Source organism: Bicyclus anynana, chromosome 26 (assembly GCF_947172395.1).
Source record: "Bicyclus anynana chromosome 26, ilBicAnyn1.1, whole genome shotgun sequence".
Taxonomy (NCBI): domain Eukaryota; kingdom Metazoa; phylum Arthropoda; class Insecta; order Lepidoptera; family Nymphalidae; genus Bicyclus; species Bicyclus anynana.
Window position 1 is genome coordinate 5,344,483 of NC_069108.1, and position 14,177 is coordinate 5,358,659.

The window sequence follows — 14,177 nt, forward strand, 5'->3', positions numbered from 1 at the left end:
ACTTTGAGTTTTGACTTTGCAGATGACTCGTTCGAAGCTGGAGTCGCTGGTGGGAGACCTGATCAAGCGCACGGTGGGCCCGTGCCAGCGCGCGCTGCAGGACGCCGAGGTGTCGCGCACCGACATCGGCGAGGTGCTGCTGGTCGGCGGCATGACCAGGATGCCCAAGGTATGACAACCCATCTATAGATAGGACATAGGACTTCGTCCGCGAGGAATATAGTTTTTCACAAATCCCTCTGGAACCATGGATTTCTCCGGGATAAAAAGTAGCCTATGTGTTAATCCATGCTATAATATATCTCAATGCCAAATTTCAGCTAATTCGGTTCAGTAGTTGAGGCGTGAAAGAGTAACAAACATTCATATCATCAAAATCATCAGTTTTCGCAAATCTCGGGAAACCATGGATCTTTTCGGTATAAAAAGTAGCCTATGTGTTAATCCAGAGTAAAATCCATTTCCATTCGAAATTTCATCCAAATCGCTTCAGTAGTAGCGGCGTTAAAGAGTAACAAACATCCAAACATCCATACAAACTTTCGCGTTAATAATATTAGTAGGAAGTAGGATTGCACTGTAAGCACAAGCCGATACCAGTCTACAGTTGGGCTGGTTAGGTGTCATATTGACCGGTGCTAGAGCAATTCAGGGTATATTCCCCGGGTGCTTGTGTGTCAGCTGCCGGGTTATGATCTCTCGTACATTGCTATTTCTATAGCATTCCAGTGGCCCTGCCATCCGGCCTATGACATATTCACTAGCCCTAACTGACCTAATAGACTAAGAGCCAGTGAACCCCAGACCTGTGTCATTTTATAAAAGCGGTAAGATTGACAGCTCATGCTCCTACCATAAGTAAGTATGGTAGCCAATTATGGAGTACTAGAAAGTCATTTGATCGTATTATGGTCCAGAGACTGATCTCCGATAGACCAAGAAACAAGAGAAAAAAAAAAAAATTATGGAGTTTGGAACGTGGAGGCTTTGGGAGGTAGCAGGTTATACCAGACCCTCAACTGTCTAAGTATAAAGTGTAATTTTTTCATATTAATTCATTATGATTATGAACTAAAACTCACATGATATAAGGTCGGAGTATGCCCGACTTCGAACCCATACGGGGCCCTTAGTCACGAGCTCGTTCTTGCAACGCGGCACGATCCTAACTACGAAGCGGCGGCGAGGCGCGCAGCTGCTCGCATCGCGCGCTAAGAGAGGGGGAGTGGTGTGGAGTGAAGGTTTCGTTACACTCTTCAACGGTTCATTAATGTCAACTTCTTTAGATTCATCTTCTTGTAAGCAAACCGAACTAACGCTATCTTGGGTTTTAGCCGTGTTTCATAATCAATTAATATGAATATCACTTACGATAGCTTACTTTCTAAAAAAGTAATTTTCTCATGTTTTTCTCTGAATTATGAGAAATTATTTTCCCAGTGGCCAGTCTCTTAGCTTTGCGGCGACCCTTCGAAAAACACTATTTAATTTGAAACTTCGAGTGTTTTTAGTGAAGAGTTGCCACGAAGCCAAGTGTAATGTGGCGAATGGGGTCATATTAAGCTGATTAAAATATAAAAAAAAACATACTTACTTAGGCGGTTGAGGTTGTGGATCCTTGAAACCTGTTATCTCCCAAAGCCACTATGGCTGAACTCCATAATTGGTTACGGTACTCATCTATACGGTAGGAGCATGAGCTGACAAACTTTTAGCTTTTATAAAATGACAAAGATCTGGCTGTCACTGGCTCTGTCTATAACCAACTTGTAACAAAAAAGTCCTAATAATTCTACTTAATCCTTCTATCGAACTATCTTCTATTAAAATATCTATTAATCCTTATCTCTGAATTATGTCTAGGGCAATTTGACATAATTTGCTTTCAAAGAACATCTTAAAAGACATAAATGGTTTTAAAATAACTCCAGAACAAATTGACGATCAAATAGGAACCATATTTTATGACAGGAGTGTGTTGGCTCTAAATGCGAGTAAATAAATAAATATAACAAAACATGTGTCTCGGGAAGCTCAACGAGAAATGATAACGTAAACTCGTTAGGAAGCCGTAACGCGTTACGTTACGAAGCGATTTACCCTTCCACAAGAAGTTATCACTTCAATATGAAGGGAAACGAAAGCCGTAACGCGTTACGTTACGATGCGGTTTACCCTCCCATAAAAGAAGTTATCACGTCAATATGACATTCCAGGTCCAGCAAACGGTGCAAGAGATATTCGGTCGTGCGCCCTCGCGCGCAGTCAACCCTGACGAGGCGGTGGCGGTGGGCGCGGCCGTGCAGGGCGGCGTGTTAGCTGGCGACGTGACAGACATCCTGCTGCTGGACGTGACGCCGCTGTCGCTGGGCATCGAGACCCTGGGCGGCGTGTTCACCAAGCTCATCACGAGGAACACCACCATACCCACGAAGAAGAGCCAGGTGTTCTCCACCGGTGAGTCCCTTAGGGTGTATGGACCCTGCTCCATCGACTCTGATTAGATAACAATTCGGATTCTGATTATAATACTATAAAGAAGTAAAGGGTAATCTCTGGATCAAGTAACCGATTTTACCAATAAACTCACGCTATTTCATCACCGTATTCTTACGAGATCTGTAATTAAGCGGGTGAAAACGTGAAGCGTTCTTTATTGTAAAGATAATAAAAAAATACAACAGACTTCAAAATTATAAAAATGTTTTTACTAAACTAAAAAGCGAAAAATAACATCATATACACCTTCTCAGTTTCTCAGTGCGATCAGTTTGAAGGCGGTACCAAAGTAGTGATGTGCTAATTCAAGCTGTTTAAATCATGAAGATGTAGGATGAGGTTGAAAATGTCTGAAAAGTTATAATTTTCATTATCTTTACAGTAAAGAACTAGCCGACGATCCACGTTTTCTCCCCCATAGTTACAGTACCTTGATACAATCAACCAAACCAATTTTAAAAATAAACCTTTAAGGAGCTCCTTTAGTTATCCTTTGTCTCCATCACCAGATCCCTAATGACAGTCACAGCACATCTAGATGTAAAGTTCTCGTCAATACAAATTCACCAAACCCAAACACAAGGTAGGTACTGTAAATCGTTGAGGATATCCCTTAACTGTCCCTCGTCTCCATCACCAGACCGCTAATAACAGTCACAACACATCTAGATGTAAAGTTCTCACCAATACAAATTTATCAAGCCCAAACACAAGGTAGCTACTGTAAACCGTTGAGGAGTTCCCTTAACTGTCCCTCGTCTCCATCACCAGACCCCTAATGACAGTCATAACCCATCTATTCGTAAAATGCTCATCGATACAAATTAATTAAGTCCAAACACAAGGTAACTGCTGTAAATTGATGAGGAGTTCCCTCGTCTGTGCGTCGGCGTCATCATCAGATTAACACCAGACCTTCATTAAATTGTAGTGCTTTAAAATATTTAATGAAAACATTAAAAAACGCACTAGCTGTCCCTATAATATTCGAAAGCTCCCCTCGATTTCTCCAGTTCAGATCCTGACATGATTACTATGGGACCAACTGCATACCCTCTGAAATGAAAAAAAAATTATTAAAATCGGTTCAGGCGTCTTCGAGTAATCGGTGAACATACATAAAAAAAAAGATTCTGGCGAATTCCTTCCTTTCCCTTCCTTCTTCTTCTTCTTTTCCTTTACCTTCGCCTTTTTTTGAAGTCGGTTAAAAAATGTTTTGTTAACGTTTTGTTTCCTTCACAGCGGCGGACGGTCAAACCCAAGTCGAGATCAAAGTCCACCAGGGCGAGCGCGAGATGGCGACGGACAACAAACTGCTCGGCCAGTTCTCTCTCATCGGCATACCGCCCGCGCCGCGCGGCGTGCCGCAGATCGAGGTCACCTTCGACATCGACGCCAACGGCATCGTACACGTGTCTGCCAGGGACAAGGGCACTGGCAAGGAGCAACAGAGTGAGTGTCTATACTATAGCCGAATCCAGCGATCCAGCGTTGCTTAGCAACCAATGACAGGCAGGTGTTGACTACCTATTGGTCTCTGTTAAAATATTATTAACATTATGTACCTACTGGAAATTACTTAAATATACTTGAAATTAATAAATGTGAGGGTTTTCAATTATATATCTGTATATGTCTATACTAATATTATAAAGAGAAAAGATTTGATTGTTTGTATGTAATGCATAGGCTGCGGAAGCGATTTGAAAAATTCGTTCACTGTTAGTAAGATACATATAGGGTAGGTGTAGGAGTAGACAAGACAAGGATTAGTTCAAAAGTCGGCCATTGATTACATAGCTTGGTACGTTTCGTTCTACGACACCAGCATTGAATGAAACTTTTTAATTTAGTAAGGTTACACTACCAATATAATACGGCTAAATACAAAAAGCAGCAATGTCAAGTCAAGGGTGTCGTATAGTTATAACATATCTTCTTCAATTGGTCGATTGATTAAAAATAATCCAAATGTTTAGAACCTGTGATTTGAATTAACTTATAGGGCTGTCAGATATTTAATATTAATAAAAAGGATTATAACTTTTGTTTTAAGCATAATTTGCTATGTTTTACATCATTGACGGTTAAGTTATATTATAGACTATAGAGTTGGTGTAAAACTTTATTGTTTAAATGTGAAATGGTGATAAAAACACGACATTTTTATAATTGAATATGTGTCAACCCTATTCATCATGATTTATGGTTTGTTTACATCGGGTACTCATTGGTTTCGGCTACAGTCTCAGACCAATTATAGAAGGACCTGTATCGCACTCATAGTCACGAACAAAATTGTCTGTCATTTTCGGAGGAAAACAAGCTTAGATTTGGTATATATCTTGTACTAAACTAGAAGTTTTTGTCCAATTTCTATTACACAAAAAGGTATTTTACGGAGCTCTTTAACGGATGAATACGATTACAACTATTTAACACCGATTATATAGAGACAGTTATTATAATCGCATTAGATCGTTGATCATATACTTTGACGGAAAAGTAACATCTAGCGAGGCAGGTCCTATACAATAATTGGTCTGAGGCTACAGTATACATATGTCAGGGTCCGGAGGGTCATGTGTGTGTGTCCGCAGTCGTGATCCAGTCGTCGGGCGGGCTGTCCAAGGACGAGATCGAGAACATGGTGAAGGCGGCCGAGCAGTTCGCGGCGGCGGACAAGGGGCGGCGCGAGCGGGTGGAGGCGGCCAACCAGGCGGAGGGCGTGCTGCACGACACCGAGACCAAGATGGACGAGTACAAGGCGCAGCTGCCGCAGGACGAGGTGAGTCACAGTCACAGTGGCGTAGCGTGGCCAGGGGGGGGGGAGGAGTACGGGGTCACAGCCAGTGGCGTAGCATGGCCAGGGTTTGGGGGGGGAAGTACATGGCCGGTTACATGCGGCACAGCGGGGTTACAGCCAGTGGCGTAGTGTGGCCAGGGCGAGGGGGGGAGGAGTACGGGGTCACAGCCAGTGGCGTAGCATGGCCAGGGTTTGGGGGGGGAAGTACATGGCCGGTTACATGCGGCACAGCGGGGTTACAGCCAGTGGCGTAGTGTGGCCAGGGCGAGGGGGGTAGGGAGATACAGGGCCGCCTGAGTCACATGTGGCACAGAAGGTCAAAATTAGCAGGCGGTGAGGCAAATGAAGGACGAGGTGTGATACAGGGCCTCCTTAGTCACATGTGGGACTACATCAGGGTCACAGTGGCGTAGCGTGCCTTGGAGGGGCCTTGTATCAAAATTTGGTGGGGGGGGGGGGGGGCGATATAAAGATTTCTCTATAGACGTTTTTTTTTTATATAGTTTTTTTTGTGAAGCACCACATTAATTGAGATTGTGGATTAAATTTTACTCATTTTTGCTTTCCTATGTATCGTTGATACGGTGTAGTTACGAGTACGCCCCTGGTCACCTGGTCACAGCTCATTAGAGCCACTCAAAAATAGCACCATCATACATCAGACATTATCTCGCGACCAGCGGAGGTTGACTAAGCCTACGACCTCAGACTAATTAGATAAGGACCTGCCTCGCTAGACATTACTTTTCTGACAAAAGTATATGATCGATGATCTAATGCGATTATAAAAGCTGTCTCTATAGTGTCGATGCTTTATAGTTGTAATCGTGTTCGTCGGCTAAAGAGCTCCGTAAAAATACCTTTTTGTGTAGTTCAATGGTGTATAAAACATCAACAATTTCTATAGTCTGACAAGTTCGTTGATAACACTCCCATGATATGCGGGCGACGAGGGGAAACACTGCGCTGGTGTGAAATCGTGCGTGCGGGGAAGTGAGGTGCATCAGTCGTCGGTTTTTCATTCATCGATACACGCCTTACGCGGCCCATCGGGGCGCCAAGCTATATAGTTTACTCGTTTTTCTCACAAAATGACAGACAATTTGTTTAGTGAATTTGGGTGCGATACTAATCCTTATGCAATTAGTCTGAGGCCGGTGGGCAGTCACCTTTATTTTATAAAGCATCATATTTAAACTCGTCGACTGTAACGTACGTCGGCCGGTAAAGAGTGATGCGAGAGAAAATGGCGTCGAGTTATCACCTCGCGCGTCACTTGCGCGCGAGACGATTTGCGATCGCCTACAACATAAGACGTTCGTTGTCATCTCGTATTCGGCTCACTGCTGAGCTCGAGTCTCCTCTCAGAGGAGTTAGGCCAATATGCAGAGAATTAAGAAAATCTCTGGCATGCAGGTTTCCTCACGATGTTACTTTGACGGCCGCGTGGCGCAGTGGGTAGTGACCCTGGTTTCTGCATCCACGGCCGTGGGTTCGATTCCCACAACTGGAAAATATTCGTGTGATGAACATGGGTTTTTTCCAGTGTCTGTGTGTATTTATACATTATATAAGTATTTATAAGTAGTATATAATTGTATATTAATATTATAATATCAACTATCTTAGCACCCATAACACAAGCTACTCTGTATGCTTACTTTGGGGCTAGATAGGGATGTGTATTGTTTAAGTATATTTATTTATTTATTTATTTATACTTTGATTTGTCCTATTTTTATTATGCCTGCTGTAAAATTTTTCTAACTCTTATGATGAATTTATTCTGATTGACAATTTAACGATTTCACTTCCGATAGATTATAATATACCGAAAAATAACACGTTAAATTGTAATTAGTATTTTCAGTTCACAATATGACGGCAGATTATAATATCACGAGTGAGATTATAAACTGACGTATTTTACAATTTAACGGTGACATATACATCATATTATCCATTTCCATTTACTCCTATATGGAAATGGAAATTTTATATTTTTTTTATTTATACCTGGGTTCCTTGGGCCGACGGGCCTACTTGCCTCTTTATAAACAGTGTTTAAACTTAATTATGGAAGTATTATAATAAGCTATATTTTATGAATATTATTTAAACGGGTACATACCACGATAAAAGACAAGATTTTTAATGTCGATATATGTAAAAATTGTCAAAAATCGTATCTTTTATCGTGGTATGTACCCGTTAAAATAATATTCATAATGAACCACCACGAAATAAGTTTATTTTGTCCCGTCAATAATAACCAGTAAAAAATTTAATATAAATGAAAAAATATCTACGTAAAATTTTTGCCGCCGAAACACAACACATTAGCAAGTGACGTCATTCATAGAGATAACAGCGTGATTGGCGCTCGCCAATCACAAAGCCGATGCCTTGTAGCGAATGACGTCACAGTTTATGATTGGCGTTTGCGGTGACGTGATAAGAATACAATTTTGTTTTATAAAAATATTACAATTACGAGATTATTTTCACAAATAAAAATGTGATTAGAGTTTCTAGGCATCTAAACTGGCTTTATGCCAAAAATCTTCTTAGTTTAGTACAGCAGGCGAGTAGCCTATTTTAAAAAACGTCATCATCTCAATTTCTACAGTGTGACAAGCTGCGCGTGGAGATGGGCAAGCTGCGCGAGCTGCTGGCGCAGAAGGACAGCGCCGAGCCGGAGGCGATCCGCAGCGCCACCGGCCAGCTGCAGCAGGCCAGCCTCAAGCTGTTCGAGCAGGCCTACAAGAAGGTGCGTGTTCGCAACTGAACGCAAAATGCACTGGTGGGGCATCACCAGCTGTGTGCATAAGGCTTTTAAGTAGGGTATGCACCAGTGGCGAAAGATGGGATATTTTCGAAGGTAACCCAAAGAAAAGGAAATTCAGACCGCGTGACATGATTTCTCATATTTAATAAATCCATCCATACTAATATTATAAATGTGAAAGTGTGTGTCTGTTTGTTTGTCCGACATTCAAGGCAAAACGGGGCGACGAATTGACGTGATTTTTTAAGTAGACAGTTGAAAGAATAGAGAGTGACATAGGCTACTTTGTCTCTTTCTAACTCCCTAAAATGGGGGGTGGAAGCGTGTATGGAGTATTCCACAATTTTCAAGGTAGAAAGCTAAAAATTGGTATGCAGATTAATTGTGACTAAAAAAAAATCGTGTATAATTTTTTTTTAAAACTACCCCTAACTCCTAAAAGAGGGGGGAAATTTTATATGGGACTTATCGCAGTTTTCAAGGTAGGAAGCTAAAAATCGGTACACAGGCTCTTTGTTACCCCGAATTTAGCGCGGGCGAAGTCGTGGTCAAAAGCTAGTACTATATAGTCATTACAATAATGAAGTATGTATGAATTTTTAAACGGCAACCCGATGGGAAATGGCTTGTATGGACTCTTCGCCGCTGATATGCACTAAAGGTACAAATTGCAAGAACATAATGAATCCTCAGGGTATGCATTGCGTTTATGCTTCTATGTGCACGCCACTAGGTAAGCGAAGCTATGGGTAAGGTAAGTATCGCTCTAAGTGGTTGCACATTTAAATATTGGATAGAAGCAGGCGTTACTTTGCGGAAGTTCATCATGATTATATAATGATTTATTTATTTTGCTATCATCCGCGAAAAGACTTTGCAATTGCACGTTGTAGAGTCAACATCTCCTGAGGATGCTCCGGTTTCGGGGTGAAACGTACGTAGAGAGTATTTTGTCGGACCTGGGTGACGTTGTCGCATGGGTTCGTCGAATTTTCGCGGATGATAGCAAAATAAATAAATCATTATATAATGGTTGCACATTTTTGAGCCGTCGCAAACACTGTTGTTGTAACGGTCAAGCAAATGTGCTATATCATTGTGGAATGGGTTAATTTATTGTTTACTTTTTTTATAATAAACAATGGAATCCTGTTTCTACACTTTTAAACTGATTAAAAAAAAATCAATTTTTCCGAATTTCAAAACCTTCAGGATATAAAGCTAAAGAAGCTAATTATTACTATAAGGAGACTTTATGACGGCCTCCGTGGCGCAGTGATATGCGCGGACGGTGGTCCTGGGTTCGATCCCCGGCTGAATTGAGAAAATCTGAATTGGTCCAGGTCTGGCTGGTGGGAGGCTTTGGCCGTGGCTAGTTACCACCCTACCGGCAAAGACGAACCGCCAAGCGATTTAGCGTTATGTCATGTAGAAACCTAAAAGTGGTGTGGATTTTAATTCTCCTCACAAGTTAGCCCGCTTCCATCTTGGACCGCATCATCACTTATCATCACGTGTAATTGTAGTCAAGGGCTAACTTAAAAAAAAAGAGGTAATTTTTATGAATGGATATTAATATCCATATAATTTGTCCGCAGATGGCAGCAGAACGCGAGGGACAGTCTCAATCTCAATCCCAGACGCAAGGAGAGCAGCAAGAGGAGAAGAAAGAAGAGAAGAAGAACTAAATCCCCCCACAAACTTCTAACCCCCCTTAAAATAGGGGGCCAACTGTACATATTAAACTAGACCAAATAACAAAATGATATAAACAAAGGATTTTTGTTTGAACCTCTGTAATAATTTTCTTTTAGTAAGTTTTTTATTTAAGTTTACCAAAAGATTCTGGTTTTTTTTGACCTGATTGGAAAAATTGTATTTTCTACACTAGGTCGGGTTTGGTTACTATATGAAATGTGGGTGGGAAAAGTATTGTAGTACGATTTAATGAAATGCCGAATATAATTATTAAACGTATATACGAAGAGAAATGTAGCCGACACCGGTAAACGGGCAACATTTTTGGCAATTTCAGATGCAATTGTCTAGATGCCATATTTCAGTTAATCAACTTAGCGTACATACAAACATTGCTGCAATAACCGCTGTGACGTTTTTGGCAATTTCTAGATGAAATTGTCTAGGTGCCATATTTCAGTCAACCAACTTAGCGTACATACAGACATTGCTGCAATAGTCGCTGTGACATTTTTGGCAATTTCTAGATGCAATTGTCAAGAAGTCATATTTCATCCAACCAACTTAGCGTACATACAAACATTGCTGCAATAGTCGCTGTGACATTTTTGGCAATTTCTAGATGCAATTGTCTAGAAGACATATTTCATCCAACCAACTTAGCGTACATGCAAACATTGCTGCAATAGTCGCTGTGACATTTTTGGCAATTTCTAGATGCAATTGTCTAGATGCCATATATCAGTCAACCAACTTAGCGTAGATACAAACATTGCTGCAATAGTCGCTGGGACATATTTGGCAATTTCTAGATGCAATTGTCTAGAAGTCATATTTCATCCAACCAACTTAGCGTACATGCAAACATTGCTGCAATAGTCGCTGTGACATTTTTGGCAATTTCTAGATGCAATTGTCTAGATGCCATATTTCAGTCAACCAACTTAGCGTAGATACAAACATTGCTGCAATAGTCGCTGGGACATATTTGGCAATTTCTAGATGACATTGTCTAGATGCCATATTTTAGTCAACCAACTTAGCGTAGATACAAACATTGCTGCAATAGTCGCTGGGACATATTTGGCAATTTCTAGATGCAATTGTCTATAAGTCATATTTCATCCAACCAACTTAGCGTACATACAAACATTGCTGCAATAGTCGCTGTGACATTTGTGGCAATTTCTAGATGACATTGTCTAGATGCCATATTTTAGTCAACCAACTTAGCGTACATACAAACATTGCTGCAATTGTCACTGTGAAATTTCCATAACGTATATATATTTCATGGTAAGTTTGGGACACTTATGGCAATTATTATTATTGTTTGAAGAGTTGTCCATATTGTTTTATCTACAATTTTTGTAGTTTTTTAATAAACACTTGCGGCTATGGTTGTAATGGTGTATTAAAATATTATGAAGTTTTCATAAACGCGCATCTTTGTCAATTACTTAAAAAAAATACATTTTGTTCGATTTCGACATGTAAAAAAGGGTTGTTATTTGTAAAACAGTCCTAAAAATACTGTATCAGTTATAGTAAGCAATTGTTATTGCAACAATAATTGTATATAGATTGGCAACTTCGTTCGTAACACTCCTGATGGTCCGCGCGGGCCGGGGGGCGTGTAGCGATGAATGCTGATGCACGCACGCACGATTTTAGTCTTTCTCCCCGTCGCCCGCATATCATGGGGGTGTCATTAACGAACTTGCCAGAGTTTTTGGGCGTATTGCTGTGGTATACATTACGGCAATATATCCAGCAATTTTATAGCCCGTTTGCGGCCGGTCGGACTTATTTTCGAAAACATTTTAGGTTGCATAGATAAAATGTAGTGATATCATTTCATAGCTTTAGTAAACTGCGTACATTGTAGATTATAGTTAGGTAAGTGATAGGTGAAATTCATTGTAGTTGTTTTTTTTTTTTTTAAATTGAAAAATGTACAGGACTCATTATTTGTACGAATTAAAAATTAATATTTGCTTTGCTTTGATATATTTGATGTTTTTAGAGTACCATAGTAAATATAAATACACCGTGAAGTTTCCTTCGTCTTGAACTGAAATCCTATTTAATGTATCCAAAATGTATCATCATCCATTAGTGTCATTATAAAAAAAAACAAAGTACAATTCAAGGAGATACGATTGTAACTAACTTTCAAAAATCAATTATATTGAAACATCCTGTATTTACAAACACCTACCTATTTGCTGCGATGCCGCTATACGGCTCATCGGTCCCTTTGAGGTCATTAACTTTAGCCTTAAGAGCGCGCAGCGCGTCGGTACGATATGGATAAAATTCGAAGCGCAAGCGAGACGCCGAATTATGACTTTCACGTGAGTGAAAAGCACGGAGCGATTGATGTGCGACGCAAATTTTATGACGTGAGCGCCAAAACCATTTTTACCTAATTGCAAGTAAATTAAACAACATAACGAAAAACAAAATGGCCATGTTCAAGATATATACCTAATTTTCTATACAAAAGGAAAATTTAGGAAAATAAGTTGGCTTTTCCTGAGATTGAAAGCAAAATGTGAGCAAAACATGTATTTTAAAAAAAAATAAACTATCGAGAAAAGTTTTACAAATTGTGTATTTTGAATAGTCATAACGAAGCTAACACTTTGAAATATCATTTACCCAAATATCAGGCTCCTACTACTATTCCAGAATCTGAGATCCAGAACCATTTGTAACCATCAAATTACATATTGCACACTCTTAACTAGATTGAAAGTTCAATGACTAAATACTTACGAAACATAATTAAAGAGGATGTTTTTTCGCTAGTGTGTGAGGTCATTTTTAATATTGTTAAGGAGATTCTTGTATTGGACTAATAACTGGGCGGCTTACAAACGGTGTATTTTGTAAGACATACTGTGCAGTTATAAAACACATGCAGTTGATGTGATGTGTGTGCAGTCTTAATAACTTTATAATTGGACTATTAGCATACCCACTGCTAGCAGTTTTAACGAACTATATGAGTTGAACTATTGGTCATTATTGGTCATATATATGAAACATTTATATTACAAATATTCTTTTAAACAAATACATAATAGACCTGTACATTTTTGCATTACAACAAAACTGTTATATATAATTGTTGTTAGTGTTACAGGACTGGTATTCCTTAAGTTTGAAAAATTACAATTTCGTGTAATATATTGTAATAGTTATTAATGATTATTATATTTTTAATTGAAAATGTGTGTGTGTATGTGCGTTGGATTTTGTGGAGGTATTTTTGGGGTGGAATGGAGAAGCTTTATTTGTGCATTTAAGTAGATTTTGTTTGGACTGTAGACGTAATGCTATTTCAAATTAACTTAAAATTGTATTTTAAGGCATTTTCGACTGTTTCTTTATGTAAATGCTGATATACCTTGATAACCAGAATTTTAAAATAACCTCTTGACTCCTAAATGGACGACCGGTCGCCCATCGTATCCGTTACGTGACATGTAAAAAAATATAAAGTAAACTAAGGGCAATATGCGAGCACAGTATCATGCTCCGCGCGATAAAGGAATATAAAGATTTTTTTAAATGGCTCACAACGGTAGATAAAAACCGCATTTCGTGACTGTCTGCTTCTTCAACGCAGACGGGCTTTTCGATAGAATACTCGCGGGCAGCGAATGGTTAAGATTGAGTTTACAACGATTCAGTTTACGATTACAATTACGATTCAGTTTACAATAGTTGCGTTTTAATTTACTATTGCGATTCAGTTTACAATTACAATCCAAGTTACAGTTACGATTCAATTTAAAACTACTTATAGTTTAAATTATGAACCTGTTTATAGTTGTTGCGTTTCAATTTACAGTTGCAATTCAATTTACAATTACTATTCAGTTTAAAACTACTTTTAGTTTACAATTATGAATTTGTTTACAATTGTTGCGTTTTAATTATTGGGATTTAGCAATTACATTTCAATTTACATTACGTCTATAGTCCAGTGGATATTTTCATGAATACATCTACAAAATCCTACCAATATTTGACCGTGGCTTGTTATTTTTTTTTGTTTTTGAATATGTTGTTTTATAATGCATACGTTTTGATTCAAAACGCATGCATTATAAATTGTATTGCGAAGAAATTGTATGTGTAATTAGCATAGTTGAATATATTATTTAGAAAATTCAATTGTGGTTTTTTTTTATTCTTTACAAGTTACAATCTCACCTGATGGTAAGTGATGATGCAATCTAAGATGGAAGCGGGCTAACTTGTTAGGACGCGATATGGTAGCGGAACGCAAAATCGCTAGGCGGTACGCCTTTGCCGGTAGGGTGGTAACTAGCCACGGCCGAAGCCTCCCACCATTCAGACGTGGACTAATTA

General features: G+C 39.3%; 1 protein-coding gene across 2 annotated transcripts in view; it reads left to right on the forward strand.

Annotated features, from left to right (window-relative positions):
• LOC128199526 (heat shock 70 kDa protein cognate 5-like) overlaps positions 1-13,895 on the forward strand; it is a 29,241-nt gene extending 15,346 nt beyond the window's left edge. For both annotated transcript variants that reach the window (XM_052889505.1, XM_052889506.1), the window contains 6 exons: positions 23-169; positions 2,217-2,457; positions 3,742-3,951; positions 5,100-5,287; positions 7,935-8,075; positions 9,692-13,895. In XM_052889505.1, the coding sequence (XP_052745465.1) occupies positions 23-169; positions 2,217-2,457; positions 3,742-3,951; positions 5,100-5,287; positions 7,935-8,075; positions 9,692-9,781 (1,017 nt within the window). In that variant the 3' untranslated portion in view covers positions 9,782-13,895. The remainder of the gene's footprint in view (positions 1-22; positions 170-2,216; positions 2,458-3,741; positions 3,952-5,099; positions 5,288-7,934; positions 8,076-9,691) is intronic.
• Positions 13,896-14,177: the final 282 nt, after the last annotated feature.